The 25,765-nt window shown below is 42.2% G+C and overlaps 1 protein-coding gene across 1 annotated transcript in view; it reads right to left on the bottom strand.

Annotated features, from left to right (window-relative positions):
- Positions 1-10,532: 10,532 nt before the first annotated feature.
- The window catches only part of CUNH11orf53 (chromosome unknown C11orf53 homolog), a 35,029-nt gene continuing 19,796 nt past the window's right edge, over positions 10,533-25,765 (bottom strand). Inside the window, exons 3-5 of the mRNA XM_042683032.1 lie at positions 15,934-15,976; positions 12,211-12,509; positions 10,533-10,919 (exon numbers count right to left, since the gene is read on the bottom strand). Of these exons, the coding sequence (XP_042538966.1) occupies positions 10,533-10,919; positions 12,211-12,509; positions 15,934-15,976 (729 nt within the window). The remainder of the gene's footprint in view (positions 10,920-12,210; positions 12,510-15,933; positions 15,977-25,765) is intronic.

Genomic DNA, 25,765 nt, shown 5'->3' with positions numbered 1-25,765 from the left:
CCACACTTATCTATAGGTAGATGCTGTTATGTAGCCCAAGCCACATCTCTGGGGCACAGGACACCTGTGGTGGTACCTGACTGTGGAGTGCAGGGTGAAATATATAGATCAACATGCCAGCTGGGATTTATCAGCTCTTGAAGCCTATTTCTCTACAGGCCCCAGGGTTTCTCTGACAGAAGCCAGGCCTGAGGACCAGACATGATTGGATGGTAAAGGGCACAAGGGGAGAGAACACCTTCCCCTATTCTTGTCCTTTCTCTCCTGTGGCTGGGGCACTACAGAATTAAGGATGATTGTTTGCTGGCATCATTTCTCCTATGACTTCTTTTTCTGCTTTTTCTCTCATTCTTTTATCTATTTTATTTTTTTAAACTTTGCTTTGTCTTTATTGTTTTTTCCCATTTATTTTTTTTCTGTGTCTTTCTCCTATCATTGCTTTCTGTATTTTCTGTCTGCAATACTGTTTTTCTCCCTGCTTCCCAATGTACCTTGATTTCCCCACTTTCAGAATGCTGTTTAGTGCTTTCAGGATGAATCTTCTTCCTAACCTCTTCTTCATGTAGAGATGGAGGTCACTGTGTTCCTGGGACTACATTGTGGTGCTTGTTGATAATAAATAGCTCCTCTGGAGAAGGCAGGCATGTTTAGATGGTAGAGGACTCATTAGAACTCCTCGGGTCTGCAGGGACCGCAAAGCACCATGTCATTTCTGCCAGAAGCTTCTGCCTGAGTTACAGGAGCTGACCTGTGCCATCTGTTGTCCCCGATTGCTGGAGTCGACAGCTCAGTAGACAGCCCTGTTTTGATTGGTGGTTAGCCCAACATTAAGGAGTTTTGGTTCCAATTTTGTTACTATCATTACAAAACCTGAGCGCAGTTATTGAAGAGCTGAATGTCATGCTTGTCAGGTAAAGGATCACCCTTCCTAAATGGATCCTGTGAACCTTACTGAGTTGCATGTGTGATGATTCCTGGAGCAACTCCTGCCCTGTTTGTTTATTTATTTAATTTTTTGCATTGCTGGGATTGAACCTAAGACCTTACGTATGTTGGGCAAGTACTGAACCACTGAGGTACATCTCCAATCCCATAAGACACTCTTACCTATTGTTTATTGGATGTCAAACATCGTGTTGTATTTTACTTTCGAAGATAAGGGAACAAAGAGATAAGCAGCTTGCCAAAATTAGTGAGCTCATAAATGGAAGAATTGGAATTTGAGCCTTAATAGGTCTTACTCTAAAGCCCTAGCTCTTAACTAATCATTATTGTCTTTGTGTTGTTTTTTTTTTTTTAATAAAAGAGGCTTTTGAACTTTTTGGACTTCAATCCCCAGTAAGAAATTTAGTTTATATGTTCACACATAATTATACTACTTATCTCTATTTATAAAACAAACTATTCATGTGCTGGTGGTTCATGCCCATGCTCATAGCTGCTCAGGAGGTTCAAAGCTAGCTCTAGTAGAAAAGTCTCCAAAACTCTATCTTCATTTAACCAGTAAAATACTGGACTGGAGGTGTGGCTTAAGTGATAGAACACTAGTTGAGCCAGTTAACTGAATAGTACTGGGAAAAACAAATAAGCAAACAGTCCCTGAAAAAAATGTGCACCTCTGTTTATAAAGAATTCTCAAATTTTCTGTGATGGTTGAGCTTTTCCATTTCATTCTGTTTATGAGAAATAGATGTTGATTGTGAGTCACCAAGTTAATTTAAAATGCCCCATTAAGGAATTGTGTGCAGCACTGGGAAAAGCTACTCTTGACGTTGTATATAAAGGAATATTTGGTGTGTTATCTGTTTTAGTCTCAGCATATACAGAGAGCCCAAGACAGTGTAGCATGCTGGCCTCAGAGTGTTCTAGAAACACTGGAACACTGAGGAAGAGGCCTACTGCAGACAAGTTGTTATATATGCTGGTTATGGTGTGTGTTTTTCAGGTTGAGACTCTCTTGCTGGGAGCATTGTCTCCTCCAGGGTGTCTATGCTAAAGTCCTGATAAATCCCTTTAGCAATCTTGACTTACAGAATGGGGGGAAATGTGGAGTTTGACTCACAGTAATAGGCTCATTTTCTTGAAAATATAGCATAGGGCCTTAGGTGGGTATTGGAAAGGATCCTGAAGTATTAAGAGTGACTTCAGAGTCTTTTTCCAACATCTCTGCTGAAGGCTGTTTAGCCTCTAGGTTTGTTTCTTGGCTGAGACCCTGGCTCTGCAGGATACGTGGAGGAAATGGGAACCCACTCTTTGTAAGATAGCTATTGGATTGTCCACTATTGGACTCCTTTGAAGTTAGTTCCCAGTGGTTGAGCCATAGCCCTGTTAGGTATTGATTGAGCACCACCTATGTCCCAGGCCTGGTATAAGCACAGGGAATACAAAGAAGTTGCTCTCTCTCCACCTCTCTCCCTGTCCTTCCCTCCTCCTCCTGCGTCATTCGTTGTTCATTCATTTGCTCAATTATTCATTTGCTCACTCACACATTCAACAACCATGTACTAATATTCTGCTGACCAGTTCCATGCTGTATTTGCTCTCCACCATGGCTTTCTTTGCCTGAGGCTGCCATAAGTGACCTTTTCCAGATCTCTGCTTATCCTTGTCCCTGAGCTCAGAGATCCCCTTTTTCATTCGAGTTAAAGTCAGTCAGTGACACTGGGAGTGAATAGATGTCTTTTTAATGTCTTAAAATGAATCTTTTAAGTGTGTGTGTGTGTGTGTGTGTGTGTGTGTGTGTGTTGGGGGGAGTTGCCCCATCTTTTGTATGCAAATGACACTTCAACTAATTATGCTTTTTCATCAAAATAGGTTTTATTAAACTGAAGCCCATGCATATTAAAAAGACTTTCTGTGTAAGGAAAAGCAATAGTTTAGTCCTCCAAATTTGACTATGACTCTATATTCTCTTTATTAATGCAAAGTTCCTTTGTCACTTTGGCTTTGGGACACTGTTTCCAAACCTTGTGGGGAAGATCAAGTTCCAAAAAGTTGAATACATGGAGGAAATGAGAAATTACTGGGCTTAGGGTGAGCACTTGATCCACATGAACATGCCCAGGAAGATTATTAGGTGGATTTGTGCTAAATCAATCTCTTCCCATAAGGCTACTCAGAGGTTTAGCGTTTTTTAAAGAGATTTCCACAAGGGACAATCATTTGGTAATTTCTCATTTAAATGACAAAATGCCAATATATACTGCTTGAAAAGTTCATGTAGTACTTAAAAATGCTTTTTATTATGTAATATATATATGTGTGCATATATATATATATATATATATATTTTCTTTTTGCCAGTCATGGGGCCAAAACTCTGGGCCTAGGCAGTGTCCCTCAGCTCTTCAGCTCAAGGCAAGCACTCTACCACTTGAGCCACAGCGCCACTTCCAGTTTCTCTGCCCGTTTGGTGCTGATTGATCAAACCCAGGGCCTCATGCATGAGAGGCAAGCACTCTACCACTGAGCCACCTTCCCAGCCCTTTGTAATATTTAAGATGCATAAAAAACATAAAAGATACCATCATGAAAACTCATGACCATATCACCAAGTTTAGGAAATAAAATGACGTAGTAGTCTTTTTACTCAAGCTTACTTATTAAACATTAAAAAATTGGTATTATTCTATGAAGGATATTTGATTACAGGAAAGATTACTAGTAGAGAAGAACTAATTCCTAGATATTATTTGTTTGGCCTACATTCCCCCCCCCCCCCCTTACAATATATAACATTTCCCTCTACTCCTACTTCCTTCCTTCCTTCCTTCCTTCCTTCCTTCCTTCCTTCCTTCCTTCCTTCCTTCCTTCCTTCCTTCCTTCCTTTCTTTCTTTCTTTCTTTCTTTCTTTCTTTCTTTCTTTCTTTCTTTCTTTCTTTCTTTCTTTCTTTGTTGTGGGGCTTGGATTCTAGGCCTAGGCGCTGTCCCTCAGCTCTTCAGCTCAAGGCGAGCACTCTGCCACTTGAGCTACAGCACCACTTCCGGTTTTCTGAGTGGTTTATTGGAGATAAGAGTCTCACAGACTTTCTTGCTTGGGCTGGCTTTGGACCATGATCCTCAGATCTCAGCCTCTTGAGTAGCTAGGATTATAGGCATGAGCCACCAGCACTGGGCTTTATTCTTCTTTCTTATAACCTCTTACAACATTGCATATTGGAAAAGTACAGGGCTTATTTATCAGGGCCTATGGTTAGAAGATACTTCTTTATCAAAGATAAACATAACAATATGTTCATTTGTTAATAAAGAATATTTGGTTATTTATTTAGCTTGACTATTGGAGACTCTAGTTTCTGATGTACTTACCATACTTACTTTAATCATTAGAAATATTTCACAATAGAAATGTTATTTCTATATTGAAAAATAATACCAAGGCAGGTGCTGGTGGCTCAAACCTATGATAGCAGAGATCTGAGGAGCCAGGCTTGAAGCCAGCTCAGACAAAGAGAAGAAATTCTTATCTCCAGTTAACCAGCCAAAAGCCAGATGTGGCTCAGGTGGTTGAGTGTTGAGCAAAAAAACTGAGTGAGAGCTTGAAGCCCTGAGTTCAAGCCAAAGTAACAAACACTGAGTTGTGTGCATGTGTGTATATGTGGTGTGTGTGTGTGTGTGTGTGTGTGTGTGTGCGTGTGTGTGTGTGCATGTATATGCGCGCACATGCACCAGTCCCAGGGCTTGAACTCAGGGCCTGGGCATGGTCCTTGAGTTTTTTCACTCAAGGCTAGCACTCTACCACTTGAGCTGTGGCTCTATTTCTGGCTTTTTGCTGGTTAATTGGAAATAAGAATCACATAGATTATCCTGCCTGGGCTGGCTTTGAACTATGATCCTCAGATCTGAGCCTCCTGAGTAGCTAAGACCATAGGTGTGAGCCACTAATGCCCAGCCCTGAATAACTTTTAATTGTAAGTCTTCCTAGCAATATAGTATGTGTACATAGTAAGTGAATATATCAATATTTTTCTGTGCTACTTCAAAGGTTCAATGATTTTCCTTCTAAAAGATATTAAAAATATTAAATCAGTTGTCTTAAACGACACTAAAGTGCAACATTCAGCTATTGTTGGAATTTGTGGAGTATGGTTAGTTTAATTCTAAACATAGTGTTTTCTTATATACTGGTTTCAAAGGGCTGTCATCCCAAATAATTCATCTCTGTGACAGAGCTATAATTCAATCTTACAAAGATTTACTGAGTACCTGTAGTATGCTGGGCCCCAAGCAGGGACTAGGGAGACAGGCTGGCCCTCCATGAAGCTTTACATTCCATCTATTTAGATAGAGAGCCATTCCTTATCTAGAGTATATGATTTTGCACTTGACCTCCCTGGAGTCAATGATTAGCTAATACAGTATGTAACATGAACAGCATAATTTTTTTTTTTTTTGGTAAGTGCTAGTCCCAAGGCTTGAACACAGGACTTGGGAGCTACTTTCTCTGAGCCATTTTGCTGAAGGCTAGTGCTCTACCACTTGAGCCACAGCCCTACCTTCAACTTTTTAGTGATTAAATGTGATAAGAATCTCACAGACTTTCCTGCCTGGGCTGGCTTTGAACTGTGATCCTCAAATCTCAGCCTTTTGATTAGCCAGTGTTACAGGCATAAGCCACCAGTGCCTGGCTGTAATATTGATTTGAAAAAAGAGATCTTAGTAGAACTTAGTGATTGAGTGAAAAGTAATTTTGGCATCTGCTGCATAGAATCACTATCATGCAATTGTTATTTCAGAACTTTAAATGTTTTTCTCTTGTGACTATATTATTTGTTTACCTGCTGAAAAAGTAGGTCATAGTGGTTCTCTGTGTGTGTGTGTCTGTATCTATGTATTTATGTATTTATGTATATATATATATATATATATATATATTTACTGCTGGGGTTAGTAATTTTTTCCCATGTGGATCTCCTTTTAGATTACTTCAGTCTTCTTCCTCTCCCGCAATTGTGTTATTAACTGAACTGTGGTAAGTCATAAAGATCATTGAACAGCACTTGTTAAATAAACAAGGTAAAGAGGTGGTTTTCTTCTCTCATTATTTGACATTTGAATAACCTGTAAGAGAAATACAAACACTCCCAACTACATGTGCTGTCTATTTTCAGTGATTTATGGGCTGATTGTCTAGATTGCAGCTTTTACTCGGGCAAATCTGACTTTCTCATCTAAGTCCACTTTCTTAAGTAGTTTAAACTTGACATCACTATATCTGATTACTTCAAACCTTAAATGCATCTAGTATCTTGGGAGATGGAATTTTGAACCTTCATTTCCTTTAGCTCTCCAAGGAAAACTGGGAGTCAGAGAATGGCAGGTTCAAGAAAGGAAAGAAGGAAGAAAAGGAAAGAAGGAAGGGAGGGAAGGAAGGAAAGAAAGAAGGAAGCAAGGAAGCAAGGAAGGAAGCAAAGAAGGAAGGAAGGAAGGAAGAAACGAAGGACAGAAGGAGAGAGAGGAGTACATTTTTTCCATGTGCATGAACAGTATGGTTGGTCCCCACATGCAGTAGAATACTGGGGAGTACTTGAATAGGAAATAAGATAGGGAAATGTAATTAATTTTCAGGTCATCATTTGGTGGCTCGTTTTCATTTTGTAATAACCTATTTCCAGAACAATAAAATAGGACCCAAATAAAATATATAGGAAATGTAACAACACACTGTCAAGCTAAGCAAAATTCTTTTTTTTTTTTTTTTTTTGTCAGTCGTGGGGCTTGAACTCTGGGCCTGGGCGCTGTCCCTCAGCTCTTCAGCTGAAGGCAAGCGCTCTACCACTTGAGCTACAGCGCCACTTCTGGTTTTCTGGTGGTTTATTGGAGATAGGAGTCTCACGGTCTTTCCTGCCCGGGCTGGCTTTGAACTGCGATCCTCAGATCTCAGCCTCCTGAGTAGCTAGGATGACAGGCGTGAGCCACCAGCGCCCGGCTGCAAAATTCTTTTAAAAAGTAATTTTTAACAACTTGGAATTTTTCAGCAACAGACCTGTTCCCTTGAGCCCTTTTTAGGGTATATGGATGAAATAGATGGCGTATGAATGCCACATATCTCTGTCTCTATCTCTATCTTGTCAAACACTGCAAAAGGGGTTAGCTGCTTTAAAATGGATGTAGACACTGTTGCAATCCATGTATTTCCAAGGCCAATTTACTTGACCCTTCTATCTGAAAACCAAACATCTGTGTTGTTTTGAGATGCACGAACATAATATATGAGTAGATAAATGCAGAGTTCATGAGATGTGTACCTTCTAGTTCGTATTATAATCAACATTGAAGCTTATGTGAGCGCATTGATGTTATTTACACCAACATGATCATGCTGTTGCTACTTAGTAACCAATGGTGAATAGCAGATGACTGTAGTTATTATGAAATATACACAATTAATCTGGAGAAGTAACTCTGGGGCCCTCAGACCTCAGATTTTGATCTGCAGAGGGCCATGTTCCTTCTTTCTGATGCAGAGGCTGCTGCACAGATCTGAGCAGTTGCTGGGTGACAGATGGTTCTGATCCAGATACTGGGGAATCAGGATTGAAGACAGGACAGTGCTTCTTGTGAGGTGGAAACAGGATGATGGTGGTTTAAAGTCAGCCTGGGCAAAATGATTAGTGAAACTGTATCTCAAGGAACAAGGTGGGGAGCATGGTGGCAAACATATCAGCTATGCAGGAGGCAGAAATAGGAGGGTTGAGGTTGGAGGCCAAGTGCAAGACCTTGTCTGAAAAAGAAAAGATAACCTAAAGCCAAAAGGGCTGCAGCGATGGCTGAAGTGGTAGAACATTTGCTGAGCAGGCACAAAGTTCCCCCATATGAGATGTCACCTTTCGTTGCAGGGAAAAATACTAAGGAGAATATTTCCCAGTGGTGGATTTGCTGGATCAGTTTTGTCTCAAATTCTTTTTTCCTTTGGAAAATAAAGATTCTCCATAATATGAAGAGATATCTACCCTGCAGCAGTATTCACAAGAGGCAAGATACAGAATGAACCTGTATCAATGGATAATTGAATGAACAAAAGGTGGTCTGTGAATGTACAATGTAATACTATTCCACCAGGAGAAGAGATAAAATTCTGTCATCGGTGACAATGTGGGTGAATCTAGATGACAAATGCTGAGTGAAACAAGCCAGTTGCAGAAAGACAAATATTACACGATCTCATGTGTGGAATCTAAAAATGTTGATATCATAGAAATGGAAGATGGTATTGAGGCTGAGGAAGGTGGAGCGGGGGTGGGATGGGAGAAAGTGGTAAGCCGGGTACCAAGTTACATCTGGAAAGAATGTTTTCGTGCTCTACTTCACAGTAGGATGATTAGATTCATGGATAATGTATTATATGGTCCCATAAAGGTGGAAGAGGATATTTTCCTTTACTTTAAAAATTATAATAATTAAAGAAAGGATTGTTTTGCTTTTTTTTGTCCATCGTGAGGCTTGAACCCTGGGCCTGGGCGCTGTCTCTGTGCTCTTCAGCTCAAGGCTAGCGCTCTACCGCTTTAGCAACATGCCACTTCCAGTTTTCTAATGGTTTATTAGATAAGAGTCTCACGGACTTTCTTGCCTGGGCTGGCTTTGAACAGTGATCCTCAGATCTCAGCCTCCTGAGTAGCTAGGATTACAGGTGTGAGCCACCAGGGCCCAGTGAGAGGATTGTTAATGTTTCACTACCAAGGAACAATAAATGTTTGAGGTGATAGATATGTTGATTGCTCTGATTTGACCATTAGATAATGCATGCATATGTCACAACATGACCTTGTGCCCCCTCCATAAATCTGCACAATGATTGCATGCCAACTGACAGTTAACAATATATATGTATATGCCAGGATGCCATAAAGGAGCTGTTGGGAGGAGGTTGGACAGGGGACCTGAAAGAGCGCCACCTAGCGGCCAAACACTCATTCTTCCTCTCCTTTCCCAGGACCACTCTCCCAGGAAGGAGCTTCAGGTGTGAGATGAAGGAAGGCTTTCTACCAGAGCATTTCTGCAGGTACCCTATACCTTAGGAAAGCATTTGCTAAAGCGGGAAGTACCCTCAGAGACTGGAGAAGGAAAAGTATCTATGATTCACATCTAAGTGGGGGGAATTAACTTCTTGCTTTGAATTCCTGGACAGCTACCTAGCTGAGGTAAGGTAGAAGGCACTAACAGAGGATAGGATTGAGATGGTATTGGCAGGCCTTGGGCAACAGATGGCTTCCAGAAGATGGCTGGAAGGGATCAGAGGGGTCAGAAAGGTGTGGGAAGGAAGTAAAGAGAAGGTAGTATGGGGAAGATAGGAGGAAAGGTACAGGTACAATTGGTGCATTTGCTAAGTCAAGTGTGTTCAAGGCATTTATGGCAGTATGACCTTGTAGACAGGTGCATGGCTTGGTGGTGATTAGCCTTGATCTGGCAGAGGAAACTACCCCAATCAAACTTGAATGAGGTAGAATAATGTTCGAGAGCTATACACCTCTCATCAATAAACCATGAAGATCTTCCTTCACACAGTCAGGAGATGCTGGATAGAATGTGGCTGAGTCACACTTGATAATTTGTTCCCCAAAGCCCCTTGGCTTCTTGATATCCTGTAGACTGTTGCTTGTCAATGGTTTAGTCTTTGTATGAGTACCAAATACCCATTTTATCCAGCCACTCTGGTATATGGAGTAATATTTCAACAGAGAGAGAGAGAGAGAGAGAGAGAGAGAGAGACAGAGACAGAGACAGAGACAGAGACAGAGAGACAAAGAGACAGAGAGACAGAGAGGGGAGAGAGAGAGACAGAGAGAGACAGAGAGAAAGAGAAAGAGAGAGAGGGAGGGGGGAAGGGAGAGGGGGAATGGAGAGAGGGGAGAAAGGAGAGAGAATATTTAGTTTAATGAAGGAAAAGTTGTGACTTTTTTGATTGGACTAATATGTTGGATATCTTGAGCTTAAGGTAGAGCTAAAACCATTGTATTTAAAAAAAACCCACACTTTCCTGACACCTTCCTGTTTTATTGACAATAAAGCATTTACATGTAGTGCTGTATTTATTTATAGGTCTCTGTAATGAGGGAAATGTATGTTAACACTTCACTCTTTAAAGTAACAGTCAAATGAGTTTTATGTGCCCCAACTTATTATACCCTCTCCATTCTCTGTTACTGAAGAAAACACATAGTTTATGATGAAGAAAAATCAGATAGGAAAACCACTATGTTTTCTGATCTGCACAAAAGTTTTAATGGAATTTAAGAATAAAAAAATCAGTGCCCCTAAATGATAACTTGCAAGAGAACAGGAGATTCCGAATGAGCAAGGCCTCACCGCGCCCTGGCCTTCAGAGTCTTTCACTTCAACATTTGTCCCTGACATACATCATGAATGTTGTGGTGTGTTTCAGAGGGGTCGAGGTGGGTAAGATCAGAAATCAATGCCATTGTCCATTAACAAGGGGTGGTATCATGGCTTCTACAGAAATGCAATTCCAGATGAGTTGGCATACCTAAACCATTTAAAGAAGAGCCCGGAAGTCCTTGCTTGCATCCACCCCCTTAGTAGGCTCGGCGGCATTCATAGGACCCCCAGGCCAGGCTCCCGTCTTCTTTTGTCCAAGGTGAGGGGTCATGGAGAGAAGAGGTGTCTGACTCCTCATCAGCCTTGGGCTGTAGGTCGTTGGATACTGTCATGAAAGGGGTGAAGGGGTACGGAGGTGGAGTGGGGTACCCCGGTGAGTGGTGCAGATCTTCCAGTGTGTGGAGTGAGTAGGGCTGAGTGCCAGCCAGAGAGGACCCCCAGCCCGAGCTCCTGTGCTGCTGCGGGACGCTGCTACCCGACTCCAGCTGGGTGAGGCAGCCGGAGCTGGGTGGCAAGGCTTGCAGAGTGTCAGCGGGGTCCGGCTGGCTGAGAACATCAGTCACGGTCTGCTCCCATGAGTCCCTCTGAGGAAAAGAGCAAGTCACTGGGTTACTCACTGGGTGAGGCTCTGCAAATGCACGATGCCCCCTCCCCTCCTTGCTGATGAAGCCCACCAACCCTCAGGCATCTGCCACTAGCAAGGAAGGTTTTGGTTCCTCTCTACTCTGGGATAATATATATATACACACATATATAAATGTATCAATTATATGTACATATATACACGTATGTACATACATATGCATATTCATAAATACATATATGTGTATATATACGTATATATGTATCTATATACGAATTCCCAGAAAAATAACATGAAAGGAGTAAAATGTGAGGTTAAAAAAACAGAATCAACATGGACTGTTTTACTGTTTTGCTTTCTTTTGTGGTCTCCTATGATTCCAGGCCCCAGCTTAGTTTTTACCAATTAAAGAAAGTTAGTTTCAGGTCCCGTTTTGGCTGGAGAGGGCCAGTCTGTTGGAGGTGAGCAGAGGGGTGTGTTGGTAGCTGTCTCCTTGACTTGCTCTTTGGTGACCTGGGCTTACGTAGAGTTGGACCACTGGTTCCCTCCTGACTCTGAGCCCTTCATTTTGCTGTTCTGTAAAATGGAGCTTCCGGAAGCATTTCCTGAATTACTACAAGTATGAAGGGAACAGAGGCACTGAAAACTTCCTGGCATAGAGTAGATACTCAATAATGTTAATTCTCACTCCTACCCTGCTTCCCTTTTGTCTAGAATTCCACCTTTATAGAGATTCATTCCTTTGTGGTAAGAGGATTTCCAATTTTCTCCTAAGAACAGCATTAGGGATCCTTCAGACTTTTTGAACTGATATTTTTGGGAGGCTCAAAGAAAACAAAGTTCTGGCTGGCAGAATTGTTGGAAGCAAGACGAAGATGGTGGTCGTGGTGGAAGAAATAGGAGAACCCGAATGTGTGGACTATGGGCCATTACCTCACTGGTCCAGAGGTAGCAGCAGCATACATACCTTCCCTCTAGGCTGAGGAATGAGGGGACTTGCATTTAAGAGAGTAGCTGTAAATTCTATCTTACACTTTTTGTGGTTCATCACTAGATGCTCTTGCTGTTGTAGCTAATGTGGACTTTTGAGCAAGACTCCCTCAAAAGATACCCTGGCAGAGCTGGCATGCCCTGGTACCTCTGGCACTAGACGAACCTCCAGTCACCAAGTCTGGACTCCATGTGAGCCTGATTTGACCTCACTCAACCTATCACCAAGACCAGGGGTAGGGCCAGGCCCATGGGACCTCTGACTTCCCTGTATTCCCTACATGTGAAATAAAAATACTCACAAACACAAAAGAAGTGGGGTCACCAGTGAAGGGAGGCGGCAGGAGCGGCGGCAGGGGTGAGGCGCTGAACAGGGAGCCCGGGGTCGGGGTCAGTGCCGGGGGGCGATGGTCTCCATAGGGCTCTGCCAGGTAGGACTCCAGCAGCGCCGAGTGGCTTTGCCCCACTGAGGACTCGCAGGGAAAGGACTTTGCCACGCTGGAGGTGTAGATGTCATTGGAGAAGGGCTTCGTGCTGTGGAAGTCTGAGTCAGACAAGAACGATCTCCGGACACCATAGTAACCTGACATGACGGGTGAACCTGTAGTCAAATGAAAACCAAATGGACAACAGTTTCTTCCCAGGAAGGTCAGAGCTTCTCTGCTGCTTGTCCTGTGACATGTTAGTAACAAGGACCTGATGTTGACACTGATGTTAACACAGAAATAGACCGATGTCTGGAAAACAGGGTATAATCTATGTAGTCCCTGGGAGCTTGGACTCAGGGCCTGGGCACTATCCTTATGCTTTTCCCCCCTTAATGCTATAGTGCTCTACCACTTCAGCCACAGCTCTGTTTCTGACTTCTTTGGGGTGGTTAATTGGAAATCAGAATCTAATGGACCTTCCTACTGGGCTGATTTTGAACCCATAATTCTTTGATCTCAGCCTTCTAAGTAGCTATGATTACAAGCATAAGCTACCAGCACCCTGCTACATTGCCTCTTTTAACTGTCCCAGGTTCAAATAATGGATACATTTCAAGTTAACTCTGCCTTTAGAGATGAGTTCTATTTAAATATTATAGTCACTGTTCATTTACTCAGCTGCCAGACAGACATTTCATGTGCTCTTTAGATGCTAAGACACTTTGCTAGCAAGGGGATGGGCTGAAAGAGTTAAGCCAAAGAATCCCTTGGAATATATAAATAAATAAATACACACATACATAGAAAAACATCTTTGCTTAGCTTCTTAGCTCTGTCAGTACAATACACAGGACTGTTCACAAGAAGCTGCTCCTGACTTGCTACATGAAATACTTTATCTTTAGATCATATTTAGCACTGCCTGAAATCAGAAGCAGGGTGTGTTCTGTTTTCTAATTCTTCTGAAGATTGTCCTTTAGCAAGGATACTGTATGGATTTTTTAAAAAAAGATTTAAACCAGTCCTGGGGCTTGAACTCTAGGCCTGAGTCTTGTCCCTGAGCTTTTGTGTTCAAGGCTAATGCTCTACTACTTGAGCCACAGCTCCACTTTTGGCTTTTTATGGTTGGAAGTAAGAATCACCTGTGATCTTCAGATCACAGCCTCCTAAGGATCGGGGATTATAGGCAGAGACTGCCAGTGCCTAGCTGTATGGATCTTTAACATGGGGTGTCTTGTACCTAGCAGGCATCAATGCATGTATTATTTTGGGATAATATAGCTGTAGATAAGGTAGTTTAGGACTTCAAAAACCGTTCTCTGGCTTTGCTGAGTCTGGTGTTATTTGCTGCCCTCTTGTGGCCATGTTGAATCTCTTGCTCAAGCTCCCCCTCCCCCAGGGTACTTCCACATTTAGGTAGACAGGACTTGCTACATAATTACCCTTGGGGGAGGCAAATGTGGAAATGTCACAGAGGAGCCCAGGTCTAAAACTAATATATATGATATATAATATTATCTAGTTAATATATCATATATAATGCATATCACATATCTATTAGATATATAATTATATAATATATATCATATATGTGTTATATATGTTATATATTATATAATATAAATGGGATATATAATATATAACACGTAGATATATATTATAAATGCTAATTAAAATGAGAACAAAAGAGATGTATAAAGAAATGGTTCCAGAAGAAATGTGTATGCTAAGCAGTTGGGAAGGATATTTTATTATTATTATTATTGTTGTTGTTATTATTGTTTGTCGGTTGTGGGGCTTGAACTCTGGGCTTGGGCGCTGTCCCTATGCTCTTCAGCTCAAGACGAGTGCTCTATTGCTTGAGCCATAGCGCCGGGTCTGGTTTTCTAGTGGTTTATTGGAGATAAGAGTCTCACAGACTTTCCTGCCCGGGCTGGCTTTGAACCGTGATCCTCAGATCTCAACCTCCTGAGTAGCTAGGATTACAGGCACGAGCCACTGCCACCCAGCTTGGAAGGATATTATTTAGAACATGTTTGGGGCCCCATTTAAGTATTTGAGACATGGGTAGATGTGATCTAATACCCACGCCAACATCCTCAGGTGTCAAAAGCTGAGTTGAGGAGATTTATGGATTTGTCTCCCTGACCTTCCCCCTTCAGCGATGGAGGTCTTCTGAGCTTGACCCTGCCTACCCAAACCGAACGGGTGGAGACCTTTCCCCTTTTCTATCATGGCTCAGTCATACACGAGTCTGCACACGGAGCACTTGGCTCCCACACAGTGTGCAATTTTCTATTACACTCATTATTCTCTCTCCATCTACCTGCAAGCTTCCTAGTGGCAAAGCTCCTATCTTGTACATTGTCAGCTCAGTAGATAATATTGTATCTGATATTATATGTAAATTTATTCATTCAGAAGCAGCTTTCAAAATTCCCCATGTTAAACCTTTAGCACGATTCTACACACTCCACTCTCAATTTAAATTCTGTACCCCCAAACTTCCAATCTGTTCACACATTTGAAGGTGGTGGTTAGAATTTTAATTATAAGCATACTTCCCTGGGGGGGGGGAAATCTGTGCAAAATGTTATTATCAGTAAGTTAGTATCAACAAATGAGACTTGGGGACTTGTCACAAATTTTTATCCAGAGGTGAGGTGAAGGCTGGGAGCAGGATGAGGACTATGTAAACAATACTTCTAGCCTGTCATTCCTATTTCCAGGTTCCCAACCAAAACACTCATGGAGATTTAAAAATATCCTCTCTGCTCCCTTAAGCATTCTCTTCTCCTCCTTAACAAAGAGAAAGAGGGATTCTAGATGGAAAGAGAACGACAGAAATGTCATTTGAAGAAGAGAGCAGAGGCAATCAAGTTCCAATGACGGCAAATCTGACTGGGAATTAGGAAAGTCAACACAGACATTCCCACATGTAGGATCCTCTGTGGCTTTCATCCTTTTTCCTTCTGCAGCTCCGAAGGTATGAAAGCCTTCTTCAGTTTTGAGATCTGGGAAGGAGGGAGAAGGGGAGGAAGAGGGAGAGGGCGCTCAACACTATATTAAAAATGTTCCTGCCAGAGCTGGTGGCTCACACCTCTAATCCTAGCTACTCAGGAGGCTGAGATCTGATGATCAGGGTTTGAAGCCAGCCTGGGCAGAAAAGTCCCTGTTGCTTATCAGATGATGGAGGGAGAGTCCTCAACATTTGGAAACCATACCAAAGGACGAATTGCTACTGCCTTTGCTTCAATGTGTCATGGAGCCTTCCCTCGGGCAGAGGACGAAAAGCCTGCTTTCAAGACGTAATGAATTGTAAACTCAGAGATGGTGGATGAGGCCTCTCGTTCCTGATTTCGTAATCTAAAGGTAGCTATTTTAAAAATGGGGAAGTGGCGTAAGGCTGTTCAACAAACATGGAAGTGCCTGGCAGGGCGTGTAGCTCAGTGGCAGAGTGCTTGCCTGGCATTTTCCAGGTTGGAGTCTACCTCCAGCATCGAGAAGAAAAGAAAAAAGAAAGAAAGGAAAAGGAAATGCAAATGCTCCGTGAAAGGTCAGAGGAGAGTTTGTTGTTCATGGAGTGGAAGAACTCACCTGGCATCTGGGAGAACGGAGGCTGGGGGTTGCTGACGCTGCCCTAGAAGGAAAACACAGCACATAGATTCCTGCTGACGTACACGCTTGGGCTTAATTAGAAGTTAGGAACATACTTTCCAAACTTTAATTTGTGATAGCCAGAAATAATTACTTGAAGGACTGCTCTCTCTCTCTCTCTCTCTCTTTTTCTCTCTCTCTCTTTCTCTCTCTCTCTGGTGCTAACTGAGAATAAAATTAAAAAAAAAAAAACAGAAGAGAGTTTTATCAAAGACCAAAGCTTGGACTCCGGTTCACATACCTGGTGAGATGAAATAAGTTACCATTGTGCTTTATTTTTCTGCTTAATACTCCATCAAACATAGACTATCTACACATGAATGTAAGTGTGCACAGATATATTCAACCTTGAATGGACAGTCTTCTAATGTCCACGTGTAAGGGTCCTGACTGTGCCTTACCATAATTGTCCAGAATAGAGCATGATTCACAGCAGACATAACTAAAGACACCTAGCCTTCAAACAATCCACAGCCCCCTGAGCATGGGGCATTAGGGAGATGTTGTAGCTTGGTTTGTTCCTTGCATTTATGAACTTACCATTTACCATTTACAGATAACATCTTTGAAGATGCCATGACTTAAAGTAAGAGGAAGTCATGCAAATTAAGAGGGACCCTAAATCTCATACAGCCAATGAGCCAATGCCCCCTGCAAGGAGAGACAAAGCACATGGATAAAGACATGGGAGAGGAATGTGTGAAGACAAAGTGAGTGACAGACATCAACAGGAGAGGACAGTAGACAACTGTCAGGAGCGAGGAGGAGAGAAGGACTGAGAAATGTTTCTTCCGTAGCACCGTGGAAGATCCCCACCTTGCCAGCATCTTGATTCCAAGTATCAAGCTTCCAAACAGTAAGTATGTGTTGTTGAAGCCACCTCAGACTCGATCACTTGTTGCTGAAGTTTTAGGAGAGGGATGCAGGGGGGGGAAGGTCCTGGGAGAAGTATCACAGGCAGGGAAGGAGGGGTGATGTGGGTGTTTAAGCTGGCATCAGGGAAGGGGTAGAGAATACATCCTGGAAGGGTGCTGACTGCGCTGGCCTCTGAAGGAAAGGTAGCTAGGTGTGCAGAATCTTAAACTATACACATGCAAATTCTGACTCCAAGACGTCCTGAAGAAAAGGCAATGGAAAACACAGATACAGTCTTTCGACCTGATGATTCTACTAAGTCACAAAGATTGCCAGAGACCTTATACAGTCTTGTACAATTGTAGACTCAGTGCTTAAATCTTTCCATAATACGAACTCCAGATATAGCTACTATCCAGTGTCAGACCTCATACCCTCTGGGTAACATTTGGGGACCTCAGACTGGACAATGTCAGACCACAGGCTGGAAAAGGTCACTTGGTCTATGAGAATAATAGTCACTACAATGAAATAAAAGTGATAATAACATGCTGCAATAAGATGATCAGCATCACAACTCTTGCTCTTTAGGCCATGATTAAGTAAGCACACTACAGGTTACTTGATCATAAGCCATACATGCTGTGGCCGTCCATTAGAGAAATGAGAAGGGTACTAAGTGGTTGATGGGCCGGTAGTGTATACAGTGTGGAAACACTGGACAAGGGTATTGTTCACAGGGCAGAGCGGGGAACAGCATGAGATTTCACACTTACAATGTAAACCTTATGAATTGTTTCTGGATGTTCCTATTTACTATTTTCAGACTCTAGCTGGCTGTCGATAGTGAAAACTGGAAAGTAAAACCAGGGGTGTAGATGTGAGATTACTGTTAAATGTGTGTTTTTTATGTCTTGTCAAAAGTATGGCATAGATTTCTAAAATGTCTTCTGATTTGTGTGTTTTCCTGTTTAATAGTGTGTGTGTGTGTGTGTGTGTGTGTGTGTGTGTGTGTGTGTGTGTGTTGTTGTTGTTGTTGTTGTTGATCAAGTATATAGTTCAGGCTCAACTCAAAGTCAGGATCTTCCTGTCTCTACCTTCTGCATTCTGGGATTCCAGGTTCTGCCCCCACACTCAGCTAAATTAGCGTGTTTGAGAGGCAGAAGGGAACCCTGGCGTGTGCGGTGGCCCGAAGTGGGTAAGATCGGGATTCCTAACATCTGTGCAATGAAACCATAGCTATGCTGCTGTCTGCATGCATTTTCCCAGGCTGCCAGTGCCCTATTGGCTCGCGTTTCTCTCCAGTTCCTTCCCCTGTCTGGAAGGGCTGCTCTAACCTCTGTACCTGTGGATCTTGGCCTCAGCCTCCTTTTCGGCAGGAGTAGGGTCTGCAGGGGAGGTGGCTGTGCTGGTGCTGCTCGGGGAGAATCTACCATTCTCCCTTCTCTCTGTCTCTGCTCTCATTGAACTGCACTGGTCAAGCTGGGGCCGGGAGGAGGTCTTCTGCGAGGCAAAGTGCACCCAAGTTGGTGTCAGGACTTCTCAGGCCTGTTTGGACCTTCCATGTTTTGAACAGCTCCATGTTCTGCCCTCAGGACCAACCATCAGCTGGCACAGCTCTGCCTGCCTCCTTCTGTCGCTATTACCCCGGGCGGGGATGAAGCCCAGGCTCTGCATTGGTTGTGCTAGCCCCCTCCACCTTCACAACAGTCTCTAGCATCGCTTTATACTTCTTGTCCTCTTTCTGTCCAGGCTTAATTATAACCACTAACCTAGCAGATTTTTTTTCTAATGATGATGATGATGATTTGCTGTTCATGGGGCTCGAACTCTTGGGCTCAGTGCTTTTATGCTTTGGTGCTTAAAGCTAGCTCTCTACCACTTGAGCTACAGCTCTGCTTCCATGTTTTTATGGTTAATTGGAGATAAGAGTCTCATGGACTTTCCTTTCCTGGGCTGGCTTCGAACTGTGGTCCTCAGATCTCAGTCTCCTAACTAGGATTATGGGCATGTACCACTGGCACCTGGCTATATTTATTATTGGACCCAAAGGGAAGTTTCCTGTATTCTTTTCTCCTCTATAGTTTTGCCTTCTATCTACTGTGGGAATTACACACTATTTTTACTCTTTATGGCTGTCCATAAAAGTTTACCAGGCAGCTTTAACGAAGCTATAAATACTCTCCTAACCCTCCCACTGAAAGATAAGAACCTGAGGTTGACTCTTTCCTAATTCACATGCATCTCCCATTTAAAAAAATATTTTAAATTGGTTCTTTTAAAAATGAATACTCCACACATTAGCTATCCTCATTATATCAAGTAGTATTACTTAATCATTATTATATTCAGTAATTTTTAGATCTGACTTATTCATGTGTTTACTACTTTCATGGTTACTTTCTATACTCGTTTGCTTTTCTAAAACACTTTTTTTAAAAGAAAATTCCTTAAGGATAGGTGGTGCTGGTGGCAAACTGTTTTAGATTTTATAGACCTACAAAAATAATTTCTTTTAGCTGGGTGCTGATGGCTCACAGCTGTAATCTTAGCTACCAGAAAGCTGAGCTCTAAGGAACATGGTTCAAAGCCAGCCCAGGATGGAAAATCTGTGAGACTCTTATCTCTAATTAACCACAAAAAAGCCAGAAGCATGGGCTGAGAAGGTGGCTCAGTGGTAGAGCGCTTGCCTTGCATGCATGAGGCTCTGGGTTCGATTCCTCAGCACCACATAAGAAAAGAGCTGGAAGTGGCGCTGTGGTTCAAGTGGTAGAGCACTAGCCTTGAGCTGAAGAGCTGAGGGACAGCACCCAGGCCCAGAGTTCAGGCCCCATGACCGGACCCCCCCCCCCCAAAAAAAAGCCAGAAGCAAAGCTGTGGCTCAAGTAGTAGAGTGCTAGCCTTGAGCACAAAAGCTCAGGGACAGCACTCAGGACCTGAGTTCAACACCCAGGCTGTCATATACACACACAAAAAATTTCTTTTGAGGTTGTTCTTGGAAGGTACTATTGCTGGCTTTACAATAGTGATTTTTCTAGTCTTTCCCCCCACCTCAGTCTTTGACTTCCATAGTGGCTAGCAAGAAGCCTGAGAATGAGATTTGGGTCTGGAAGATCCTAAATCAATTCTCTGAGGGCTGGCTGCATTTACTTTTTGTTGTTGTTGTTATTTAATATGTGCATTTCTTTTTTTCTTATTTAATTTTTTATTGTAAAAATAGTATACAGAGGGGTTACAGTTACATGAGTAAGGTAATGAGTCCATTTCCTATCTAGCATTGTTACCTCCTCCTTTGTTTTTCCCCTACTATCCCTTCCCTCCCCATTTCCCCAACTCCTCCCTCCTCCACCCAGTTGTAAAGTGCGTTTTCAACAGTGTCTTGTACATGTCATTGTTATGCATTTACTTTTATTTCTAGGTAAGACTTTTTAAATCAGAAGCACAGATAATAGTATCAAATGCATTTCCAAAATGAAAAAAGAACTGTCATTAATCTTGCAGTTATTCTTGGGAGCAATCTTTCTTCTGGATTGCTTTAAACATACTTTGTCTTTATCTAGAATTTGATTTGAATTTTAAAAAAAAGTATACTGCATAGTTTAGAATGTATTTACGTGTCTGGAGCCATGTCTTTCAAAAACTCTGCAGAATTTTCACCCACTGCTCAAATATTGACTTATTTCTATTGTCTCTAGTCTGTCCCAAGAGTATATATATATATTTTAAAATTTTATTATCAGGTTATGAGTACAATGCATCTTGATCAGCTCCTCTCCTTCCATCATCTCCCTGGAGCAGAATTGAGTCCCTACGTATTAAACCGGGGTGTAATACTTCTTGGTGCTTACATGACATGCTACCTTTAATTTTCCACGATTTTCAACATTTCCCCAGGAGAGAGTTACATTGTAACAAAAGTAATTCATAAGCCATTCGTGTAGTCGTTTCGTAAGTATGTTGTTGGGTATTCTCAAGGTCCGGTGTACAATACGTATTGTCTTATTTAATTCCCACAACAACTCCAGAAGAGAAGTAACACTGTTTTCTTTCAACTGACCATGAAGGGGAAGGTTTGAGAAAATACACATGCTCCCTTCCAGGACGGGGTTGTATGCAGGTATGGCAGTGAATTGAATCAAATAAGAACTGTTTGATTTCAGAGACTCTTTCTGACATTGTTTGCCTCCAAGAATTTCAATAACTTGAAAAGCTTCAAGGTATTACCATTTTAGAAAAATGAATATAGGGGCTGGGAAGGTGGCTCAGTGGTAGAGCGCTTGCCTTGCATGCTCAAGGCCCTGGGTTCGATTCCTCAGCACAACATAAGCAAAAAAGAAAAAAGCCAGAAGTGGCGCTGTGGCTCAAGTGGTAGAGCGCTAGCCTTGAGCTGAAGAGCTGAGGGACAGCGTCCAGGCCCAGAGTTCAGGCCCCACTACTGGACCCCCCAAAAAAAATGAAAAATGAATATAAAGGAGTCTTGGGGCATTCAAAGAGATCATACAATTACATAAAAGGGTCAGGTAGGACACGGTCCTGTCTGGGGTGTGTGTGTGTGTGTGTGTGTGTGTGTGTGTGTGTGTGTGTGTGTGTGTGTGTGTGTGTGTGTGTGTCCCTGATCTTTCACATGATATTCTATTTTGGGGAAGAGTCCGCTTTATTGAGATGTAATTTATATCTAATAAAATTCGCAAATTTTAGACATATAATTTGGTGAAAATTTGACAAATTTTGATGAACCTTTGTGACCCGCCATCATCATGATGATGTAGAGCATCGTCATCTAATTCATTATTTTGCAGTTCTAATTAGTTCTTTCCCCTCTGTGGTGGTCCAGGAAATGCTTAGATGACTCAATATGAAAATCGATGCTAATGCATCGCTTCAGTTCATTTTGCAGAATTTAGAAGACTTTGAAAGGGTCTGTGCGGGACTGGGGAAAGTTTTCACTGGCCAGATTTCAGAGCTGGTACTTACTTCTCTGTCCCATTCTCAGATTTCATAGGTTGAGAGAGAATAGCTTAAGTCAGGGTCCCTAGGCACACAAGCAAGTTGTCATTCTGCATGCCAAGGGTACGCTCATATTCCATTCTCCTTAGTTCAATATATCACATCCATAGAGTTGCCTCTTACTCTACCAATCTGCCAGAAATAGTATTGAAATGAATATTGGAGAGCCCTTAGCTTTTGACCAAGAGAGATGGTATATAATTTTTATTTTTGCATACTGCAAACAACAGGATCCTGCAATGCCAGGTACTCAAATTTAGAGGTTTATATTTGAATGAAATTTGCCAGCCTGCAACTTCCTGTAGCTAACCCAGCAGCCTCACAGCTGCCCACCCAAAGGCCCTCCATGAAAATGAGTTAATTTGAACCAATAGGTCACCAAGGTAGTAAAGTGATAAGATTAGGAGTTTCCCTTGAATACATTTGTTGTCATTTTTATGGCCCTATAATATTTTTAGGTGCCAAACTAGTTGGAGGAAGATGCTAAAATGTACTGAGGAAGAGATCTCATATTGTATAACATTTTTTTGCAGGGCTGAATAATTTTAACTCTAAATTTGGATTATCGTGTAGTTTAGAAAGTGCCTTTCTAAACTTAAATGGTAATCACCATAGCCATTGTCAACAGGTGGTCTCTCGTCAATGAATTCCCAGTATCTGCTACATTTAATATCCCATCTTCATCATATACGAGGTTAGGAGGCAGGTATACTGGATGAAATCTTCATATCTTAATTTAGACATAGACCATGTGATTTTCCCTCCAACTTTAGAATAAATGTAAAGTTATGTTAGATTATGCCCTTGTTAGGTTGGAATATTCTCTTTCCTCAGTAAAAATATGGGCATAGAGAATTTGATGTCTTAGCTAAGACGATAAATATGTAGTAGAATTAGGGAAATTTTGATTGGTGTCAAATCTTTTTTTTTGGGGGGGGGAAGATTTCAATATAGGGTCTCATGCTTGCCACTTGAATCATGCCCACAACCATTTTTAGCTTTAGTTACTTCCCAGATCACGTTTTCCCCCCTTAAACTGGCTGTGGATGTGATTTTCTTATCTCTACACCTTCCATGTGGCTGGGATTGTAGGTATGTGCCACCCTGGCTAGCCCTTAGTGTCAAATCTTATACAGCACCTAAACTACCTTACATATCTCCTAGTCAATCATCCTATGTTTGCAAACTCATAAATAAGAACAATATTCCCTAGGGAAAAAGAACTACAGTCACAAGCAAGCTACCAGGGGCCAGGTGCATTCCTTAATGTGAATTTTAGTAGGAAGTCAGTATTCTCATCTCAGTTTTACAAAGGAAATAAAGTAATAAGCAGAACGCGGATTGAGCCCTGGAACTCCCAAGTTTGCTCTCTTTTGAGCTCTTAAGACATTGCAATCAAGTTCTGTGCACAGAAGTTTCTTGGCCACCCCTGATGTGGCAGGCGTGTTGCTGGGGTGTTGGTGGGAGGAAATGCAATCGATTGCCCAGATGAAGGCCTACTTGAGGAGGCCAGCCATCATTGGGGATCCAATATGACCGGTCTTTCTTTGCAGCTCTTCCCCCTGAGTGAGCACAGCTTTCCAGCCCTTCGTATTACAACAGGATATGCAGGTTTCAGAGCCTTGGCCTGGGGGGGAGGGGGGGATTGGATATTTTCACCTTTACCTGCCTCGTGCAATGCTGCTCTTGGACCTTCTCGAAAGACAGCAAGTCTACCAGAGGATGAGAGACCCTGGTGCAAAGGGAATGAAGTGATTCCTGCTGACAAGCTAGCAGCAGCCACCTGCCGGCCTGCCTGAAACTCTGACCAAATGCAACCGCACAAGGAGCTCCCGGGAAGCAGCACCTTCCACTAAGAAATGGTAAATATTGTTTCAAACTTCGAAGGTCCTTGACTTTGGCGGTGCTAAATTCAGGGAATAGCTCAGCATACATAAAAGTAGGTATCTAGCTTTCATGTGTGCGGTCCTTCCTTTATAAATGAGATGATCGAAAAGTGGGGGGCTGGGGTGGGGTGGGAATCAGTGTGGTGAGGATTTGAACTGGACGCTGCAGGCTGACAGGGCTCCCAACGCTGAAGAAACTTGTTAACTGAAGCAGGACAGGGAGAGACCAGCTGTGTTTCGAGAAAGGATAAGCAAGTTGGTTTGTGGACTACAGAAGTTCACTTGATTGGTTAAAAAATAAATAAACATACTGTACTGCCTACTACGTGCTAGGACTATATTAATTTCCAGAAACATGAAGGAGAGTAAGACATGGGTTCTGTTCTTAGTATATAATTTCATAGGGAAAATAGTTATTTTATTGCCCTAATAAAATGACTGTATAGATGGTTGGGGCATATATAGTTGTGGGGGGAAACTAGCATTTTCTTTTAAACATTAATTTCCGGATACTCTGTCAGGCACTGTGTTTGCGTCTCCCACCATTTGTAATAATAACGAATATTTGTGTGGTTTATGTACTTGGCAGTGTGGTAAGTGATTGACCTGTGTTATTCATTAAATCCTCGCTGTCAGTCAGTGAGATAGATGATAACTAATGGATACATTGTGGTCTCTATTAGTATAATGGACACTACTAGTAATAATTAGTATGAGGGGGTAAGTGGCACAGCTTTGATGGACGTAGGAGTGGGGAGTGGGTTACTGACTGAGTTTGACTGATCATAGCCTAGAGAGCTGATATTAGAATTCAGATGTGAAGGATGAAAGGAACTCAGTCAGTAGATGAAAGAAGAGAAAATGGAAAGGCTCAGGCGTGTGGATAAGTGTGTGTGCGGCAAGGCAGTGTGAGCAGGAAGTGTGAGACAGAAGGAAGAGGCAGATGCATGTGGTGAAGGGCTTTGGGGCCATGCTTCAGGGAGCTTAGACTTTGCCCTTTAGCTGGAAATCATCTTGGGAAGTTTCTCAGCAATGAGGACCTGGTGACGTGGAGTTCTACGCAACCTTGTCTACCATGGGAATGATGGGTCTGGAATACTTGGTTGGGTGGGTGGGCTGTGGTAGTTGCACAGGGAAGACGCGATGATGATAGTATGATAGGATTTCACGTGACATGTCTGTTCATTTTTGTACTTGGAATCTTTTCAGTGGCTATAACAGCAAATGCCGATTTGTGCCCAGACCTCTTGGAGGTACCTATTCTGGGCAAGGTACAATTCTCATGGATTTCTCTCTTCTTCCTGCATTATTGACAACTGGATGTACAAAAAGGGCTGGAATATCTCCCTCACATTGCTCTATTTACAAAGGACAAAAGAAACCTACATTCTTCTATGAGTTACTTTAAAAAATTAATTTTATGTATTTGTTTTTGTTTATGTAGTACCAAGGAATTGAACCTAGGGCCTCATGCATGCTAGGCACTCATTCTACCATTAAGCGATATTCCCAGCCCCCATGACTTAATAGTGGTACAATTGTGCGGGTCCAATAAGCATTTTTAATAGATGGGGGAATATGAAGCGAATAGCCTTACCCATTTTGTCTATGGAGTCTAGCATATAGGGAACTTATCTCACAAGGAAAAGCAGCGGGATTTTTTGTACCTGATCTCCATTAACACCCCCTGTCTCCATCCCCTACACCTGGCTGTTGCTAGTAAGGATGATATGAATGACAAGAGGATTGAGTGACTGACTTGCTTAAGATCTTCACATGAAAAGAGGTAAAATGAAGATGAAAATTCATGTTTGAATTCTCTCTGAGGGAAAGGAATATACCAGGAATATATAATGTATGCATTTTATAGCAGTACATGTAATTATCTAGCATCCATTTTGATATTCATTAGCTTGTAGATACAACAGCTCCATTTTTCTTGGATACAACATTATAGCAAATGGCTGGAGAATGCGCTGAGAAAACATAGTGCCCTTGGGGTTCAGAACATGTAGGTACCAGGC

The sequence above is a fragment of the Dipodomys spectabilis genome, unplaced genomic scaffold (genome assembly GCF_019054845.1).
Source record: "Dipodomys spectabilis isolate Male_0828 unplaced genomic scaffold, ASM1905484v1 ptg000076l, whole genome shotgun sequence".
In the NCBI taxonomy this organism is placed as follows: domain Eukaryota; kingdom Metazoa; phylum Chordata; class Mammalia; order Rodentia; family Heteromyidae; genus Dipodomys; species Dipodomys spectabilis.
This window is presented reverse-complemented; position numbering and strand designations above follow the sequence as displayed.